The sequence below is a fragment of the Scardinius erythrophthalmus genome (genome assembly GCF_964197995.2).
Source record: "Scardinius erythrophthalmus genome assembly, chromosome: 2".
Taxonomy (NCBI): Eukaryota; Metazoa; Chordata; class Actinopteri; order Cypriniformes; family Leuciscidae; genus Scardinius; species Scardinius erythrophthalmus.
Window position 1 is genome coordinate 12857483 of NC_138222.1, and position 21625 is coordinate 12879107.

At 43.9% G+C, this 21625-nt stretch overlaps 1 protein-coding gene across 1 annotated transcript in view; it reads left to right on the plus strand.

Annotated features, from left to right (window-relative positions):
• The window catches only part of LOC308685804 (phospholipid-transporting ATPase ABCA1), a gene marked incomplete at its 5' end in the record, with an annotated part of 250800 nt that overhangs the window by 134199 nt on the left and 94976 nt on the right, over window positions 1–21625 (plus strand). The window contains 4 exons of the mRNA XM_081357814.1: window positions 3062–3264; window positions 3896–3959; window positions 4061–4263; window positions 5009–5057. Of these exons, the coding sequence (XP_081213940.1) occupies window positions 3062–3264; window positions 3896–3959; window positions 4061–4263; window positions 5009–5057 (519 nt within the window). The remainder of the gene's footprint in view (window positions 1–3061; window positions 3265–3895; window positions 3960–4060; window positions 4264–5008; window positions 5058–21625) is intronic.

A 21625-nucleotide genomic window follows, 5' to 3' on the forward strand; every position in this document is an offset into this window, starting at 1 on the left:
GGCTTTTGCTGTGTAATGTGAAGAGTGTAGTGTTGACATGTGGATTGTACAGTGCTGTAGTGTTTGAGTTCAGCTGGTTGCTGCTGTACTGACCACATTCACAGGTGGTGGATATTTTTTGAAAAGTCTTTTACATTTGCTTATGTATAAATAGTCACAAATCAAGTCCAGTGATGATGAGTAAGGTAGATTAAGTGGTTCAAAATAACAACAAGGTTTATTTAACAAGAGCAAACAACACGAGAGTACCGGACAAGTAAAAAAAAAAGGAAATATGGAACTTAAATAGACAAGGTGATGAACTAAGTACAGACAGGTGTGCTTGTTAATGAATGCCCATGCCAACAAATAACTGGCTGGAAACTAGAACAAAAGAAACCGGAAACTGTAGAGAAACTAACTAAAAATCCATGAAAGTGAAACTAAACAGAACAAAACTGTGACATAACGCCCGCCTCCGGCAAGGCGCATCCTCGTTCTGTAAAGTGACTGAGGAGGTGGTTCTGGAGGTGGACGAGAGGCTGGTGAAGGAGGAGGCTCCAGTGGAAGGAACCAGGGTGGTGATGATGGTGGGAGGAGCCAGGGAGGTGAGGACAGAAAGAGGAGTCAGGTTGTGATCCAGAGCACAGCCAGAGTGAAAGCCCATGATGGAGTCGACGGAGGGAGGAGCCATGGTGAAGTCTTGGCTGACGACATCCGGGGAATGACCGAAGGAGAAGAAGCCATTGACAGTGGAACCCTAGGCATAGATGGATAGCAGATGGGACCTAGCGAGACCAATGGCCTTGAGGGCTGTGATGGAGCCGCAGCGACAACCCCCTGGCCCTGAGGTGCCATTGTTGTCATATTAGAGTCAAAGGTTTTTACAGAGGGGATTTTTGATATTTCTTTTTATCATTTTCGCCCCATTTTTAGGTACAAAATGTTGTATAATTCAGAATCTGAATGATATATGAACAAACCCCTCTTCAAACCTTATAAAGAATATAGCTAGGAATACAACTGGAAAGTTTGGTGTAGTAAGTGGTGCTGAAGTGGAGATTTCTGGCTCAGAGTATATGAGAAAAAAAAACATTTTGAGAAAACTGCCTTTAAAGATGTGTATTGTAAAATTTTTTAGTTTTATACTTTATTTATTTACTGACACAATATCTTATCAAATCATTAGCAACAACAATACAAACCACCTAAAACACATCAAAACTTATAACACAGCATTTATGGCCTTCAAATGAACAGAACTCAAGTACAAAAACACACACAAACGGTCCCATGTAACTGGAAATTGACATCAGCCAATGAGATTTCACTTTTAGAGTTAAATGTAAATGTTTTTGCCTGCCGTGTCTCCCCTTCAGGAAAATGCATTAAAAGGGCAGCAAAAGCCACTGTTGAACAGCAAACATGTCTTTGAAGCTGCTGGTGTCACTGGAGTCTCAAGAACCTCTCCATGCAGGCTGGCAGTTGTGCGTAAAGTTGCATTTCAGCCACCTCTAACCAAAGCTAACAAATAGAAACGTTTACAGTGGGTGTAATAGTTTGGTACACAGAGCAAAATAATTTACGTGACATTTTAAAAAGGCTAGTTACTGCTTTAGTTCCACAGAACTTTGTTATTTTCTGTTTCATAGTTTGTTGAGCCATTTTGCCTTCTTTGATGTATCACTGTTCCCTAATACAAAGCAACACAAATCAAACCAGTCATTTATCTTTATATTTCTACTTCTCTCTTTCTATCTATGTATCTATATCTATCGCTCTCTAGTGCTGTTTATTATCTGGAGCTGAATGTCACACTGAATGGGTGCGTTGACAGATCCATCTGACTATACAGTGTGATTTGTGTGTATTTGTGCCTGTAAAACCAAAAAGGTGTGCATTTCTTTTAGCCTTTCAGATTCTCCACACATATATATGTTTTATATTTAACTCTAAAAGTTCAATAGGCTTTATGCCCAGCTCCACTACTTCCTGAAATTCAGCCAGCTCCTTTGTTTCCTGTCTGCAATTATTGGACAAACTGATTAATCCAGGTGTGCCTGACCTCAGTAACAATAATCAGACACACCTGGATTAATCAGTTTGTCCAATAATGACAGACAGGAAACAAAGGAGCTGGCTGAATTTCAGGAAGTAGTGGAGCTGGGCATAAGGCCTATTAAACCATCAAAATATGAGGAAAATATTTTATATTTTTTCAATATTTTAAACACGAGGGAAGAACATAACACTAAACTTGGTCAAAGTATTAATCTAATCAAACTATTTGGCAAAAAAGGCAAACTACAGCAAAATTTTTGATATTACTATCAAAAACAAATGCATAGAAAAACAAAAATCTCACAAGAAAAATTATACATTGACTACAGTTTAATCAATTTGGCATGTTTCATTGCATTATCACAAATAAAACTATTGACTTAAAGCACAACGATGTAAAATGCTTACCAAATATTTAATAAGGGTGAAGATGTACATTTTCCTAGGCCAGACATCACTTTTGGCCACTACTGTAAATACAACTCTCTCTCTAAAAAAAAAAGAGTAAAACATGTTTTACATTTCAAACCAGTCAGGTTTTATAGTCAAGTCACTCACAGTGTCCAGATTGTTGCTTTACAAGGTCCAGCATCAGCATCTCTCAATATAAACACAAGTTTATTTGCCAGATTTTGCCTTCTCTGCCTTTGAGAAGCGCAGACGCATGATATTTCATGATATTTCTGCTCTTGGCAAGTCAAAGGACAGATTGAACTCCCACTTTCTCGTCATACAGACAGAGCAAAAATAATGCCGCTGCAGAACCCCACGGGTGTCTAGCTTCACTGCGAGCTCCAGCAAATACAAAAGAGAGGAAACTTTTCTATACAGGGAGCGAAAGAGTGAGATCTGAGTGGCACACACATATAAAAGCGCCTATATATAGCGCACCCTGTTTTCCAGTGCACCTGCACTTCAAACACATCATAACCCATTCAAATGTGAAAGAGCCCTTCAGAAATCCACGTTTGCAGCTGAACTTTGATGGTTTTCGCACTGAATGTGTGTTTTCGTCTTCTAGGTCGTACTATAATTCTGTCTACCCATCACATGGATGAAGCGGATATTCTGGGCGATCGTATTGCCATCATCTCGCATGGGCACGTCTGCTGCTGTGGTTCCTCACTCTTCCTCAAGAAAAAATACGGTAGAGGTTATTACCTCACGCTCGCACGGGCCAATCAGGATCAAGTCACCACGCCACGGTTCCCATCAATTAAAGAGGTAAACTGGCCAAGGCGACACTCACAATTCACACCACCAGTCAAATGTTTGGACACGCCTACAATATCCTTATTATTAGTGCTATTTCACACATTTAATTTAAAGTATAAAATTCCTTAAGTGCATTTTTTGTTTAGTTTGAACACTGAGTTTCTATGTACGAAGAACTCCATACGGTCCAACAAGAAAAAGAAAACAATCAGTATTATTTAGTATTTGTTAGTTTATTTATTAAAATAACAATACATCATGTAATAAATAAATATATTTTATGTGCTTTTTATTCTTTTTAAAATGTTAATGTTATATTTGGGCAAACGTTTCACATTATATCAAACTATATTGTATTAAAATGGTTGAAAAAATCACTTATTTTCTCTATATTTCAATGTGGAAACAACAACAACAACAAAAAACATTAAAACAAAAAGATTAATTAGAAATGAAGATATGCTTCAATGGCATGTTTCCCCTTGAAATAACATATAAAAAAAAAAATCTAGATGAACTAGTTGACGGGTCATATCCCATCCCTACTAGCAACCAACCACACGACTCTAGCATTTTAGTAGAGTAGAGTTTTGCTTGGTCAGAAATGTAAGTTTTTAATTTTGCATTTCATATTTTGTAGTGTGATAAATTCAGTGTGGATGAGGGAATTTGCAGTGACAGCATCAGCAGTCTGGACCCACCAGGTTTACAGCTCACACACATACTCTAATAAACACACACACACACACACACACAGTGTCATTATGTTTCTGTATAAATGTATTTTTATGTTGCTCCTGATCAGATGTGGCGGATCTAAGTCGACTGGTGCGACGGCACGTGCCGGAGGCCGAGTTTCTGGAGGTCGTAGGTCAAGAGCTGGTGTATGTGCTGCCCTACACGGGCGCCAGAGATGGGAGCTTTGCTTCCCTGTTTAAAGAGCTGGACCTGGAGAAAAGCACTCTGGGCGTCACCAGCTACGGGATATCAGACACAAGCCTGGAGGAGGTACATATAGGGGTCACATAGGTGACATTTACTCATGTGGCCAACACTTTATGCAATAGGGATATATCTAATACAGAGGAAATTTCACCAATGCATCTGATATGTTTCTGTTTACATTTCACATTTGACTTTGATGAGCAAATGCTTACTTTAGCTACAGATACTTGGATCAATGTATCACAGACTATTTAATTATGATATATATCAAAGATCATTATCCAATTCATGCCTTCAGTTTCCCATTCCTCTCTTCTGTCGCTCTGTTTTGTGTTACTATAAACACATAAGTTATGTGATATTTTCAGTTCACTTTATCAAAAGGGTTTTTAACAAGAGACCAGCAAGCCAGTCTGTTAAGTTGCACTTATTTAGGATATTTAAAGAAATATCCCAGATTTATTGTGATTGTTATTATGATTTCAAAAATCATAGCGCTGGCAAAAACAGTAATATTGGGAAATATTATTAAAATGTAAAATAACTGATTTTTATGTGAATATATATATATATCATTTTTTATTTTATTTGATGAATAGAAAGTTCAAAAGATTTTTTTTTTAAATAGATATCTTTGTAGCATCATAAATGTCTTTACTGTCTCTTTTGATCAATTTTTTTGCATTCTTGTTTTAATAAAATTACTAATTTCTTAAAATTAAATCAAAAATATTACTGACAACTTGTAAACAGTTGTGAAATTGTCCAGATGAAACTGTGAAATAACGAAACGTGTTTAATTTGACAGATCTTTCTGAAGGTGGCTAAAGACACAGGTGTTGACGTGGAATCTAATGGTAACATCCTTTCTGAATATTCACTCCATTTTACACTTTAACATACAGTATCACCATCTCCAGTAAGTTTATCTAAGACATATTTAGGCTATGTACATTGTTCACAGTGTCAGTCCAAATCCGATTATTTGTGTGTCCGATTGGAATCTGATCTAAATTACTGACTGTCCACACTGTGTATCGCAATTGTTCAGATCTGATTTGTGTGTCCCGTGGTTCTCTTTCGTTTTCCGGATTATCTGCATTGGTTTCGATGGCAATGATGTTGCGTTGGTAGGGATATGCAAAAAACAACAACAAACGCAACATGGAGAGGTATACAATACAGATGTTGCCTTGTTTACAACATGATAATGTATAGCCGGCGCGCTGGACTACTGTGTCTTATGAGGCAGCGGCAGAAACGCGTGCGTGGAATTATTCGCCTTTACACCGGTCTCATAATTCAACATGTCTCCATTTATATTGTAATTTTTTGCTCGACCGCCACTTTGCAACAAGTTTCTGCAGCAATTTTCCACACGTTCCCTATAACACTGTCTGACATGTTTACGTTTTACGTGGCCTGAGAAAACGACACAAATCACGCAAAATCCGATTAGAGCGGTCAGACTGAAACAGATTTCCAGGAATTCGATTTTAATAGGATTTCAAACCACTTATGAATGTAATGATTTTTTGCAGTTTACATTTGCTAAATACGATCGGATTCCAATCGGATATGTACAAAAATCGGATTTGGACTGGTAGTCTGAACGAGGGGTAGACCATTTTCCAGCCTTTCTTTGGCTATGTTCAGACTGCAGACAAATTGGATTTTTTCTCAAATCAGATATTTTCAGGCAGACTGTTCGCTCTATTAATTGCAAGTGATCAAATAAGAAGTGTGTGTCCAGGATTCCAGGCCTAACCAACATGTGTGATATTTAGGCCTAATTTAAGATTTTTGTATTTGAATTGCATATACAAATTTCCATCAATTTGGATTACACAGTTTAAACATAAACAATCTAATAAACTTATTGTTATGCATATTTGTCAGTCATGCATATGAAACAGGTACGATTTCTGATCATACTAATAACTGATTTTTTTTAAATACACAATTACCAGGTTTATATTTGTATCATCAATAAGTCAAATTTGTTTCAATCACATGTATTTTAACTAAATTAATATATCTTGTTCCACAACTAGACATATTTTAACCATGTTCATGCTTTATTGAATTTGAGTAAATGCTTTTTGAAAATGATTTATATAAAATTAAATAGATGCAAATAGTTAATAATAAACTCTCATTTATATAGACATTTAAAAGTCTTTTTTTTGTTTGCATGCAGAAATTTTACCTGTTTCTTAGATGTGTGACTGACAAAATATAGCCAGATTAATTGTATTAGTTTGTTAAAACTGTGTGAATTTTTTTTATGCAATTCAAATCAATTGCTTTAATTTTCTTAAATTTAGGACTAAATATTTTTGAGTGCATACCCTCTTCCCTCTTAGCTGTGCTCACACACAATAAAAAACAAAAAACAAAAAAAAAACTAATTTCTTCTTGTGGCCTGCGTATTCACAATGAGTACAAATAGCGATGCAGATTAACACTAGGCGATTTCCTAGGCAGATATTGACTTATATATTAATGACTATATTAGGGGGAAGCACAGGCGAAGCACTGCTACTTGGGCGTGTACTCATTGTGAATAGGCCACAAGAAGTAATTACGTGTTTTTTTTTGTTTGTTTTTTATATTACTTTTACTCAGGACATGCTAGCTGGCAACAAAGGATTCCATTCATTATGCTAAGCTAAGCTAGCGCCGACCCTGTCAAACTAAAACAATGCATGCACTGAGACAAAAATGCATTTGCCCACATATCTAAATGTAGGAAAGAAGGTGAATAAGCCCTATTTCAAAAAACGGTGGAGTATTCCTTTAAGTTTGCTGTTCAGTTCGATATAATTTTTAGCTGTCTTATCCTTCAAAAACAGCCTCTTTGCAAAACTGTACAACATGGTGGCAGTTACATCAAACAACTGTACTGAAATGTGCCACTCAGACTGATAAGATCAGACTGAAATTATCTGGGATCTCGTTAAAAATAATTGTAAACCTCTCGTTTCTAACAGTGGGATCCTTCAGAGTGATATTCTTTCTATTTAAGAGGCTTACGGTTCCTCTCAGATAAGAACGGTCCACTCGAAAAAGAGCTGGGATGAAGTGTTGCAATTGTACTCTCCTGTCTCACCTTGGAGTGTGTGTGATTGTGTGTAAACGTGTGTTAATGCTCCCTCAGATAAGAACAGGCCAGATGAATAAGCTGGAAGTATCACACCCCCACTCCTCCAGAATAACCTCTGCTGTGTGTGTCTGTTAATGTCTCACAGATAAGAAAGGAAATTTTGAACAAAAGCCCAGAAGCAGCTCAAGGATATCAGCAATACAGACTATCAGCTCAGTATTGGAATCCAAAGATGAAAACACTGTGAAAAATGGTACGCTAAACCATAAACACTTATACTGTACGTGTTAAAAAAAAACAACAAAAAAAAACATACCGACCTGTTCATTTACAAACCAATCTTTTGAAAAATGTAAGTGATACTAAGAAAATAATGACTTTGTTTAATATCTCTGCTCTATATTGTTTTCCCCTTGTTTTGAAACAGAGGTGAAGGTCAGACACACTAGTCGTGTAGAGGGTGAGTTAAGTTCTTCCATTTTTCCATCTGTACACATGATCGGCGTCTGGCAGCTGTAGTGGTGAGCTAGCTGTAGTAGTGAGGCAGCTTTAATAATTAAGGTTGCTGTAAGCTGTAATAGTGAGGTGGGCTTAAAAGTGAGTTAACTGTAACTGCGCAGTTTAGTGGTGCTACGGTAATATCATGGTACTCTAGCTTCAAACTAATGTTTTTTTGCGGCATTGGCATATTTTTTTGAGGCCAGTGCTGCATCTGGAGCCATTATCATAGGACACTAGATAGAGCACAATGGAATGGAACAGAACATGTAAATGTTGAGATAACTTTTCTAAAGATGAACTCTTGGCTGCATCTTAAAATGTAAATTGCATGATGTTATACATTGTAAAAACAATAAGATGTGAGAGTGGTCATAATGTCTGTCTGATGCATGTGTACATTAGACCAATAATAACAAAATAACACATGGAATATAAGAAGCAAACTGCCCCTTAATGGGCACACGAGCGCATGCTGTGATGGTTCAGTGGATTTTAGTGGGGCCTGGGTTCATTTGGAGTGCTCACATTTGTTATTGTAGACATAACTTTGACACAAATGAAATTCTTCCTTCAGTTTACTGTGAAAATTCATACATTTTAAAGTATTAATACAACACAACAGGCCCTGCAATAACAACACATTTAAACAATATGGGCCCTATCTTGCACCCAGTGCAATTGACTTTGTACACCGACGCATGTATCATTCCTATTTTGCACCCGCGCACAGCGGACTATTCCCTCCACAGACGCATGTCGGTAAATTAGGAAATTAACAATTCCACCACTGACCAGGAAAAACCTAGTCTAAAGTCAGTGGCGCGTTGCGCATGTTATTCAAATGCTATTTTGAGGGTGCATGCTTGGTCATAATGTAGCGTGTGCACAACGCGCATACACTTTGATTCTCTCATCTACACAGAAGCAGCATTTTTAATTTTTGCAAATCATAGGCTACATTATTACAAGGAAAAATATCAACACACGAGGGGAATCATTGTTGTGTCCATGAAGATGTGAAAAAATAGGCATAAATCTAGCTTACACATTTACCCAAATTATTATACACCTGTTTAACCGAAGATAATTTGGGTGGGTTTCTCCCATCCCCAAACAATGTCACTTCTCTGTCTTTTATGGCTCTGACGAGAACGTTGGTCTCATCGGCTGTGAACCGCTCCTGGCGTGCGGCTGGCAAATCCGCCGTTATAATAGCAATCCGCCATGGAACAAGCGCGCCTGTTCTTAAAGGGAATGTGAGATGACGCTCTGTTTGGTTTATTTCACGTTACGCCCAAACCACACCTATGAATAATGAAGCTACTTCAGACCAACCCATTTTAGATTTGCGTCGGGCGCAAGAGTCATTTATCCCGCCGGTATAATAGCAACAGCGCCCAATACCCTCCCACAAAGTTACTTGCGTTTCGCATTTGATACTTGCGTTTCAGATCGTTAAAATAGAGCCCTATAAGTGGTACTACAATACTACTTATTATCATGGTACTTTTGCTGTTATCAAATGAGACATAATTTAGGTATTTAAAAAAAATAATAATAACAATAATATGAAAATAAATAAATAAAAACCTAGCAGTAACAGTCATGCATATGGAATGATTTTCCGGACATTTTTCAAAAGGAATTGCAAATTGTATTTGCAATTGCGTTTTCAAATTGTGCACGCATAAAATGTGACATAATCCAAACGCAAATGCAAATCGCGCATTACCGTTTGCATTTTCGTTTAAGCGAACGCACAGTGACTGCCAAATTTAAAATGGAAATGCAAAGTCCATTTGCAACTGTGTTTCCCATATCTTACGAGTCTTGACCCTGTCATATTTAAATAGCAATTTCAATTACCACTCTGCTTTTTCACTTTCTCAGCGTCGCGTATGTAGCCAGCCAAAACTCAAATGAAATCGCAATTCCCTTAGTATTTCCATTTCCGATGCCTTACACAGAAACCTGTCAATCAGCGTCAAGGGTGGGATTATGCTATGGGGCGTGTTCGTGTTGGGACGTGACGTCACTCACAGTCGACGGTTAAGAGGTGATTCCCTGAACAGACAGACGCCGATTTATTTTAAACAATGGAGGTAGTTGGTGAAATTGTGGAGGACCTTATGATGCTCGCAGCAAGTTGATGACAGTACATCCTCTACAGATGTCCTCTTACTCAGAAGCCATTTCATTTTGGATAAGTTAAATGTTTTCGTGGCCTTGACCAACAGCAACATAAGTAATGTTGTCTTCGCCAACCTCAGTGAAGTAGCTAATAATAGGCTTTTTGTGAAGGACAGGACAACTAAAGAACCTGGACGTCCTTTACTGGACATACCACAAGAGATGAGTGTCGGTGCTAGGTCTCACCCCTTCAAATAAGTGTTCTCAATTTGCGAAATTCAATAAAAATGCTGTCTGTTGCAGTTAAACCTGTGTGTGTGTGTGTGTGTGTGTGTGTGTGTGTGTGTGTCACTAGCGGCGCAGGATTTTGATTGTAGGTGGGCCTCCAGAAAACTGGATGGGCCAGTTAAAATAAGCCAAAAACAAAAAACGGGTTCCCCTTCATCTCCGTTTCAGTGCTTTTCTGCGGCACCGAGGACAGCGACTAACTATACCTGAATTTAATGCGTAGTTAGCATAGGTTTAAAAAAAAACGGATTTTTTTTGCTGCTTTTTTAAGACAATTACAGTTTAATTTAATTTATTGTTTAATAAAATTATAGGCCTATTATTTTTTTAGTTTATTAACAGCAACAACAGCTGTAAAGATGAAGTTGACGATCGTCATCTCCATATAGTGAACGCGCCTATAGAGAGAAATGCACATCATGGATTACATAATCAGAGAGTAGCCTTTTTCTTTTCGTTTTAAATTGTTAAAAATACATTTTGGGCTTTCTTAAGATATATTTCATGTCTGTGAGGCATACGTTGAGTTTCGTTAATTTAGGATGAGATGCGCTCCTGTTCACGAGCAATGCAATGACCGCGCGGGCGCCTCAATGATTTTATTGTCTGCTATATTTCCTTTTTAATTTATTAAATCCAGGCAATAAAAAAATTATTGGTTGATAAAAAAAAATATTAAAATTAAGATACAATTTATACAAAACGAAATTCACTAAAAAAGTCTTTCTACAAAACAAAAAGTGGTCAAAATCATGTCTGACCCACATCTCTCGATATATTGCGCATCCTATCTTACTCATGCGGTTCACTTTTCATAATCAACATAGATGAAAAAATAACATTATAATATTTTAACAAATATGAAACTAAATGAGCTTATTTAATGGCTACAACATGTATAGTATACAGACTCTCTATTTGTACAAATTGCTGCACATTCATTTTATTCTGAATTTTGCATGCATAAGTTGAAAGGCATTTGTTTGCATGCATAGTAAAACATATCTGCAACATTTATCAAGTTCACTGATAATTATGTCACTAATTATTAATATCACTAATTATTATTATCACTTAATGAATAATGTAACAAGGACAAAGCATGTAAACTGCGTTGTTTAGAATTGAATGGATCGCAAATAGATCCGAATGAAGAAACGTACAAAACCATAGTAGAAATGGATGGGCCCGGAGTTAAAATGTAGCGCCGCGGCTGGTGTGTGTGTGTGAGAGAGAGAGAATGTTTGTTCCACTTTACATTTATGGTGTAGTCTATTTGTTTAGATTTATGTGGGATTTAATCATTTTAAATTAATCTCAACTGTGAAATGGACAAAAACAAAATTATACATAGGCTACTTTCAGACCAATTAAATCAAACCCAGGTTTTTTTGTGTGTTTAGACAAATAATGTAACAAAAGTCACAAAATTCCATGACACTGAGATAAGGGAGATATGTTTTTTTGAATGGGGGGAAAATATCAAATGAGATCCAAACAGAACCCAAAGACAACATGAGGGTTTAAGAAATATTAATTTTAAACTAAACCAAAACCAAATCTTTATCTCAGTGTCATGGAATTTTGTGACTTTTGTTACATTACCTACATCTGTAGAGGATGTACTGTCATCAACTTGCTGCGCGAGCATCATAAGGTCCTCCACAATTTCACCAACTACCTCCATTGTTTAAAATAAATCGGCGTCTGTCTGTTCAGGGCATCACCTCTTAACCGTCGACTGTGAGTGACGTCACGTCCCAACACGAACACGCCCCATATTAATCCCACCCTTGACGCTGATTGACAGGTTTCTGTGTAAGGCATCGGAAATGGAAATGCTAAGGGAATTGCGATTTCATTTGAGTTTTGGCTGGCTACATACGCGACGCTGAGAAAGTGAAAAAGCAGACTTGGTAATTGAAATTGCTATTTAAATATGACAGGGTCAAGACTCGTAAGATATGGGAAACACAGTTGCAAATGGACTTTGCATTTCCATTTTAAATTTGGCAGTCACTGTGCGTTCGCTTAAACGAAAATGCAAACGGTAATGCGCGATTTGCATTTGCGTTTGGATTATGTCACATTTTATGCGTCCACAATTTGAAAACGCATTCCTTTTGAATAATGTCCGGAATATCATTCCATACATGCAGCTGTAACAGTCAGGTAGCTGTAATAGTGAGAAGGCTGTAATAAGGGGCTTTCGCACCGGGTAGTTCTACGAACATAGTTCTTGGAACTAGCCACCAGGGTGGTTTCAGAAAAACGAATGGTTCCCTTTGGAAACTTTTCCTGGTTGCATTCACACCGCCAGAAGGAACTCTGAAGTGATGTAAGCCGTGCATGTTGTTGTGACTTTTATTTTGACGGCGCTGAGAACGCCAGCCAGAGCCTGAGCACACAGTGCTCACATTCTCCATGGTCATTAGTTTACGATCTGTCTTACAGTCCTGTCTAATACACGGGTTTCTTGTATACAAACAATACCGGATGCGCGCGCATCCAGGAGGCAAAAAACCTGCTATCTTTTATGCCGAATTCTGTAAAGATATTGTAATTAACGTAGATTTCCCATTGTTTGTAATTTCTTGTTGACTTAATAATAAACTGCAATTTCAGAGTTGGATCTGTTTGTTTGTGTTTCATATTAATATAACACATGTAAAACATCCAACTGTTTACGAATCCGGACATACTGTGATGCATGTATGAATTATCATGCTAGACTAAGTTAGTAATGCAATAGCCAATGTTAGCAGTGCACCATTTGCTTTTATCTAAGTTAACCTTGTTTACGTTACGTTACTTTACGACCTGCAGCATTTCATGACTGCACATATAACGTTACTTTAGTGTAAATCAAAGATTTGACGATGGATTATGTAGCCTTAGTACCTCCGACCGTGGCGATGGCGATTATATTAAAAAACTTACTCTCAGCAATGGTGAGATCTTGCCGGATCCCTACGCAATACATGACGATCTTTGGATTGCGGATGACAAGAAGTGGCCAGCAATTGTATGGCCTGATATAGGCTATATAATTATCTTATTCAGACACCAAGTGTGTATACAAAATAAATGATTAGAGCATACAAATCCCTTGATGCATACGACTACGTGCTATGTGGTCATGTGCAGCTCGTCAAATTATGAATAGAAAGAATATAACATACAACTTCCTTCTTCTGTCCCACTCTTCCATTTGCCTAGATTTGGAATTACTTGCAAAATGTATAATTTAAATGAGCAGATAAAACACAACAGATACAGTAGGCCTGCATGTAAATAAATTACGCAACAACTCCTCGGCATTTTGACTTAGAGACAACACCACCACTATGCTACTAGCCTAAACCCTTAAAGCCCAATTTATACTTCTGCGTCGAACTTCCGCCGTAGCTACGTCGTAGGCTGTGTGTAGCGCACGTACCTTTCGGCGTACCCTGACGTGCACCTCTCCAAAAATGTAACAACGCGTCAACTCTACGCGGACGCAAGCACTGTGATTGGTCTGCTAGGACCGCTCCCTCGGGTTTCACATGCTCCCTCTGCGCGCGTGAACGCGGACAACGACGCAGAAGTATAAATGAAAACGTTTACCTGTAGGTACGAAGACCGCGGGCGCAAGCAGTGATGACGTCGCCGAGAAACCCATGTATAGGGCTGTCGCAGTGAAGGATTTTCCCTTGCGGTAATTTTGAATGGCTCAATAGCGTGATATGCGGTTTTACCGCATTTATTAATTTATTTTGATTTATTTGTTGCTATATAAATAAGTGTCACGATGTGGTCAGCATGCACAAAAACGAATGGGCTACATTTTCAGTAACCAATAAATCGAAACTAAACAGGTTCTCTGCGCATTGAAAGCCTGTCACTCAGACGGTTTTTGAGTGAGTCATTAAACCATTCATTCAACAACACGTTCAAAAACGCTGATTGATTCATTAAAAGATAGTAATGAAATAAGGTTAATTATTTTTAACTTTGAGCTCCACTTTTCAAGGCTCAGCTGACCAGCAATGCGTCGCATGGGTACGCTGAAGCTTCACTTAATAGAGATAAACGGCATTGATTCAATGTGTGACTCATTGAGTTTTGTTTCCCGCGACCGCGAGTTCCTCGCGCTGTGGATGCTGACCAGTGCTGTCACTGATGCCATTCATGGTAAATACCCTTTATTTTAAACGTTAAAAGGATGACAGGACAAATATTTAACTTTCCTTGGACACGGCAACCTTTTCACGAATATGACTTGACCTCAAAGACAGACGCAGGTAATCGCACGTGCTCAGTCGATCTCTCTCATTCACTGTCTGTTAGGCTTAAGTGCAAATCCACGAAGCCTCTGTACAAATCACCATGATAAAACCATGATCACCACGTCTTATTTTCATTATTAACTTATTTAACATTCAATACACATGCACGAAATTCAAAACAAGAAGGGTATAGCCTTATGAAAAAAGAAAACACGCGAATACCGCGTTTGCTGCGGTTACTTGAATTCCTCTGCGGTTGGCTTGTCAGTAGCGCGGTACTCCGATATTGCGGTTATCGCGACAGCCCTACTGTCTAATACGTTTTTAGATAGAACTGTTGTAAAAGTAGACAGTTTATGGAAAGGTATTAGCGTATGCCATGTGGTTGATATCCAGTGTCACTAGCTGAGCAGAAATACATAATCATGTTTGGCTTGGTCCCCACAAATTTGCTTTGGATTTTCTCCGTCGCGTAAAGGTTAAGAGGCTCATCTATGACTGTTTTCCATGTTCGTAGAGTTAGTTTGTGGAGTAAATATATAGGCTATAATCTGTGTGTTTACACAGCTTTTTAAAAATGGCGGGTGCTGGTGTTTCGAGTGCGTTCGGCCAATCAGCATACACTAACATCACGGATACTTCCTATAGTGCTGGTTTAGACCCTACTCTGAAGTAGGAGTAGGGTCTAAAAGGCCCTAAAAGTGGCCAGGGCTGAGCATCTCCGCAAACTAATAGAAAACAACCAAAACAATCCTAGGTTCTTATTTAACACCGTGGCTAGACTAACAAATAAACAGATGTCTCCTGAACAAAATATTCCCTTACAGTTTAGTAGTAATGATTTCATGAAGTTCTTCACTGAGAAAATAGAAAACATCAGAACCACAATTGTAAACGTTCAATCCTCAATCGCGCTTTATAATTCAGCCTCAATTATCACCCCGCAAGAACAATTACAGTGCTTTACAACTATAGAACAAAAAGAGTTAAATAAACTTATCACTTCATCTAAAACAACAACATGTTTACTAGATCCTATACCAACTAAACTATTGAAAGAAGTGTTACCTATAGTGGAAGAGCCTCTCCTCAATATTATTAACTCGTCTTTATCTTTAGGTTATGTTCCAAGAACATTTAAACTGGCAGTTATAAAACCTCTCATTAAGAAACGTCTCGGTTACTGATGTAACCCTCGTTCCCTGAAGGAGGGAACGGGAGACGTAACGTCGACGTGACGACGTAATTGGGATCACTTCAGGGAGCCCTATCAACTTCGAGTGTCTACAGAACGAGCCAATGAACGTTGGCGTGCGTGAATCGCGTCACGCGCCCCGCCCCGCCGCGCGGGTATAAACAGGAAGCGGGCGCACGCACACATTGTTTTTCGCTGAGGAGCCGAGATTTGTGACGGCCATGCAGCGATGGTCAGCAACGGTGGCGACGGGACGTTACGTCTCCCGTTCCCTCCTTCAGGGAACGAGGGTTACATCAGTAACCGAGACGTTCCCTTTCAGTCGCTTACGTTCGACGTAACGTCGACGTGACGACGTAATTGGGATCCCATGGAAAACGCCACGGTTGCTGCCACATCCAGCGCCCTACGCAAGACTCTCAGACCCCCAACTGCTGGGGCGGAAGATCTGCGTAGAGGGAGTTCAACTGCTGTTCCATTATACCCCACACAGCGGAACTCTTGGATAACACTGGGAAAGCGTACCTCTCCAGGGGAAAGAACGCTGCGGAGCCACATCCTGCCCGAAGGGAGGTAACATGTGGAGAATACACATATGGACTGGCCGAAGGGGCAGTGCGACATATGGAATGTCACTGGGGTGGCTCCACCCGAAGGGGGAGACACACCGGACAGTGACGGCAGAGCAGACTCTGCCAAGGGAAGACACGGGCTCACCGCAGGGAACTGGTCGTGGAAGAATACACATATGGGATCGCCGCAGGGATCACCACATATGGAACCCAGCCTAGCACAAGTTACACAAGCATACGAGCACTAGGCCTGGCGTCGGACGCTTCGCAACGTCCGACTGCCGAAGGGGTGCGGAGGAACTCACAGGGTTCGCCAATGGGGAACTCGACTGGAGTAAAAAGCGCACGTATCCGTTCCTAGGAAGGGAGTGGCGCAGCAAGCCGACACTAGAGCGGGAACTTCGGTGTTACCGGCTAGTAGAAGCGAGCACACAGGAAGAAACCGGCTCAACACGTAAGCTATAAAACCTAGCGAACGTGTTAGGTGTCGCCCAGCCCGCAGCTCTACAGATGTCTGTCAGCGAGGCGCCGTGAGCCAGCGCCCAGGAAGAAGCGACACTTCTAGTGGAGTGGGCTTTCAACCCAGGCGGGCAGGGCACGCCTTGGGCTTCGTAAGCCAAGGCGATGGCATCCACTATCCAGTGGGCCATCCTCTGCTTGGAGACAGCCTTCCCTTTCTGCTGGCCTCCGTAACAGACGAAGAGCTGATCTGAGGTCCTGAGGCTTTGCGTTCTGTCCACGTACAGACGCAGAGCGCGAACGGGACAGAGAAAAGCCAGGGCTGGGTCTGCCTCCTCCGAAGGCAGCGCTTGCAGGTTCACTACCTGGTCCCGGAAGGGAGTGGTAGGAACCTTGGGCACGTATCCGGGCCGGGGTCTCAGGATGACGTGAGAGTTATCCGGGCCGAATTCTAGGCACGATTCGTCGACCGAAAATGCATGCAGGTCCCCTACCCTCTTGATAGAGGCCAATGCAACCAGGAGTACTGTCTTACAGGACAGAATTTTTAACTCAGCTGATTGCAGAGGCTCAAAGGGTGGTCTCTGAAGTGCCGAAAGGACCAGAGACAAGTCCCAAGAGGGTATAGAGAGTGGGCGAGGAGGATTCAGTCTCCTCGCTCCCCTCAGGAACCTGACGATCAGGTCATGCTTTCCCAAAGACTTACCATCAACAGCATCGTGATGTGCGGCAATAGCGGCAACATACACTTTAAGGGTGGAGGGAGACAGCCTACGCTCCAGCCCTTCTTGCAGGAAGGAAAGCACGGCTCTGATCGAGCAAGATCGGGGGTTCTCCTCGTGAGAGGAGCACCAGTCAACGAACAGGTTCCACTTCAACGCATAGAGGCGCCTCGTAGAGGGGGCTCTAGCGGAAGTGATGGTGTCAACTACCGCAGGGGGTAGGTCACCTAGAACCTCCGCGTCCCGTCCAGGGACCAGACATGGAGTTTCCAGAGGTCTGGACGCGGGTGCCATAAGGTGCCCCGTCTCTGAGAGAGCAGGTCTTCTCTCAGAGGAATGGGCCAGGGAGGGGCTGTCGCGAGGAGCACTAGTTCCGGGAACCAGGTCCGGTTGGGCCAATACGGCGCAACTAACAAGACCTGCTCCTCGTCCTCCCTGACTTTGCACAAGGTCTGTGCAAGAAGGCTCACTGGGGGAAACGCATACTTGCGAAGGCCCCGGGGCCAGCTGTGTGCCAGAGCATCCGTGCCGAGGGTCCCCTCGGTCAGAGAATAGAACAACTGGCAATGAGACGTGTCCGGGGCGGCAAACAGATCTACCTGAGCGGTCCCGAAGCGCCTGAAAATCAGCTGGACCACCTGGGGATGGAGTCGCCATTCTCCCGGTAGCACCTGCTGCCGTGAGAGCTCGTCGGCTGCACGGTTGAGCAGGCCCGGAATGTAAATGGCACGAAGCGACCTCAGATGCTTCTGACTCCAGAGGAGGAGATGGCGGGCGAGTTGTGACATGCGGCGGGAACGTAGACCACCTTGGCGGTTGATGTACGCAACGGTCGCAGTGCTGTCCGTACGGACCAGTACGTGCTTGCCTAGTAGCAGCGTTTTGAAACGGCTCAGTGCAAGACGTACTGCTAACAACTCGAGGCAGTTGATGTGCCAATGCAGTTGAGGCCCCGTCCACAGACCTGAAGCTGCATGCCCGTTGTACGTGGCCCCCCAGCCGGTGGTAGAGGCATCCGTGGAGACCACAGAGTGCCTGGACACTTGTTCCAGGGGAACACCTGCCCGCAGGAAGGAAGGGTCCGACCACAAGCTGAGAGTTTGGCGACAGTGCGGAGTCACTTGGACCCGGCACGAGCCGCTCTGCCACGCCCATCTCGGGACTCGATCGTGGAGCCAGTGTTGGAGCGGCCTCATATGAAGCAATCCGAGCGGCGTAACCGCGGCTGCAGATGCCATATGCCCCAGGAGCCTCTGAAACAGTTTCAGTGGTGCCGCTGTTCTGCGTCTGAGCGTGCTCACGCAGTTCAACACTGACTGGACACGGGCCTCGGTGAGGCGCGCTGTCATGTTGATCGAGTCCAACTCCATACCAAGAAAAGAGATCCTCTGCCCGGGGGTGAGTTTGCTCTTTTCCCAGTTGACCCGAAGCCCTAGGTGGCTGAGGTGACTGAGCACCATGTCCCTGTGTTCGCACAACTGCTCTCTCGACTGGGCCAGAATAAGCCAGTCGTCGAGGTAGTTGAGGATGCGAACACCCCGCTCGCACATGGGAGCAATGGCCGCCTCCGCGACTTTCGTGAAGACGCGGGGCGACAGGGCCAGCCCGAAGGGTAAGACCTTGTACTGATATGCCCGTCCCTCGAACGCAAAGCGGAGAAACGGTCTGTGTCGAGGGAGAATCGAGACATGAAAGTACGCGTCCTTCAGGTCGATCGCTGCAAACCAATCTTGGGGACGGATGCATTTGAAAATGCGTTTCTGCGTAAGCATCTTGAACGGTAGCCTGTGAAGGGACCGGTTCAGGACGCGCAGGTCCAAGATTGGTCGTAACCCACCACCTTTCTTGGGTACAATGAAGTACGGGCTGTAGAAGCCGGTCTTCATATCGGCTGGAGGGACCGGCTCGATCGCGTCCTTCGCCAGTAGGACTGCGATCTCTGCCCTGAGCACAGGGGCATTGTCCGCCAGAACACGGGTGAACAGGATGCCCTTGAAAGCAGGGGGGCGCCGGGCGAACTGAATCGCATAGCCGAGTCTGATGGTACGGATGAGCCAGCGAGACGGGCTGGGAAGCATTAACCAGGCTCCCAGAGACCGAGCAAGCGGGACTAACGGCACCACAGACGTACCCGGGGTGGGGCAGCGCGGCGGAATGCAGGGACCCGACTCGGACGGCACAGCGGCCCGAAGTGGGGTCTGAGTGTGTGGTGCAGCACATACCTGCTTCCGTCGAAGGGCAGAGTGAGTGTGAGGAGGCGAGAGCACGTCCGGAACACAGCCACTGCTGCTCACTGGCGATGAAAGAGGGGCTCGGGAGTGACAAGGCATGGCGGCGTCGTCGACTGCCAAGCGCGCCCTCTTGGGGCCCAGAGGTTTCAGAAATTGCTCTTTTTTTGAAAATGTGGGTACCACTGACCCGTGGGTCAGTGGCGGAACAAAAAGAAAAGGAAACAAAAGATTCTCCGCCCGGCCCTCCACCGGGGGAAGGAGTGGCGCCTTCGCCATCTCCTGAAGAGCAACTTGATCCACCTCCGGGCCGCCCGTCTCAGGGTCGTTTGCACCGTCGCTTGCCTCCTGGTTTGGCAGCGGCCTGGACGGGCGGGGTCGGCTTCCTACGGCTTGCTCCGCGCTGAGGCCTGGATGGTTGCTGCTGCTGCTGGGGCTTAGCGGGAGCGGAGGACGCCGCAGAAGGCCGACCTCGGCGACGAGTAGACGGAGGGTCTGCGGCCGGCGGACGGGTGGGAGCAGCAGCGGTCCGCCGGGGCAGGATGTGCCGGATGGCCTCCGTCTGCTTCTGTGCGGCCGAGAACTGTTGGGCAAAGCTCTCGACCGCGTCGCCGAACAACCCAACCTGGGAAAGAGGGGCATCCAGGAACCGATATTTATCGGTGTCCCTCATATCCGCCAGGTTGAGCCAAAGGTGGCGCTCCTGGACCACCAAGGTGGACATCGCCTGACCGACAGAACGTGCGGTTTCCTTCGTCGCCCGGAGGGCGAGGTCGGTTGCCACACGGAGCTCCCGGAGGAGCTCTGGGTCAGAACCACCCTCGTTCATGTCCATGAGCGCCTGGGCCTGGTGGACCTGCAAGAGCGCCATGGCATGGAGGGCGGAAGCAGCCTGTCCACAGGCCTTGTAAGCCCTCGCCGTTAGACCGGACGAAAACTTACAGGCCTTGGACGGGAGGCGTGGATTACCCCGCCAAGAGGAAGCGGACGCCGGACACAGCTGCATCGCGACGGCCCGCTCCACCGGGGGGATATCCACATACCCCTTAGCTGCCCCGCCGTCGAGGGTGGCGAGGGGTGAGGAGCCACTAGAACGGCTTCGGGCACTATACGGTGCCTTCCACGTCCTAGAAAGCTCCTCATGCACTTCCGGAAAGAAAGGTACCGGGGCGGCGCACTGAGAACCAGCACGGCCCGCCCCGAGAAACCAATCGTCCAACCGAGAAGGTTCGGGACGTGGTGGAGGATTCCACGCAAGCCCGACCTTCTCGGCGGCCCGGGAAAGCATAGCAGTCCATTCTGGATCCGGCTCGGACAACGCTACACACCCCGAGGGGGGCAACGCAGCCGAGTCGTCATTTCCAGAGGACAGCTCCCCCTCCGATGCTGCGATCGACATCTGGTCATCAGCCGGAGCCCCAAAGGAAACGGTTGGCCGTTCCGGAGAAGGACCAAGACGTTCACTAAGGAGCCCCAATGGCGACAGCGCTTGTGAGGCGTGAGGGGCCCGCGGAGGATGACTCGACGGGGAAGCCCTCACGGTAATCCTCAGATCACCCTGGTCATGCACCGAAGTAGGTCTATTCTGCGGGGCAGAATAGACACTAGATCGGGGCATAGGCGAGGGGACTGCACCTCCCTTGAGGTAAGCGAGTCTCGATCTAAGCGCTGCGACAGTCATATTCCCGCAATGGGAACATGAACTATCCACAAAAGCTGCCTCAGCGTGTTGAATGCCCAAACACGAGAGGCAACTGCTGTGGCCATCTGCTGGCGCCAGGGAACGACGGCATCCAGAAACGCACAAGCGGAATGACATCTTGAAAAAGACGCAGGGTCACGCTTGTGTTGCTCTTTTAGTAAAAATAAAAAAGGTTGAAAAAATACTCTCTCAGTGCTGAGGCACCCAGGGGTAGCCGCGGTGTGAATAAACACACAAGGAAACGCCCACCG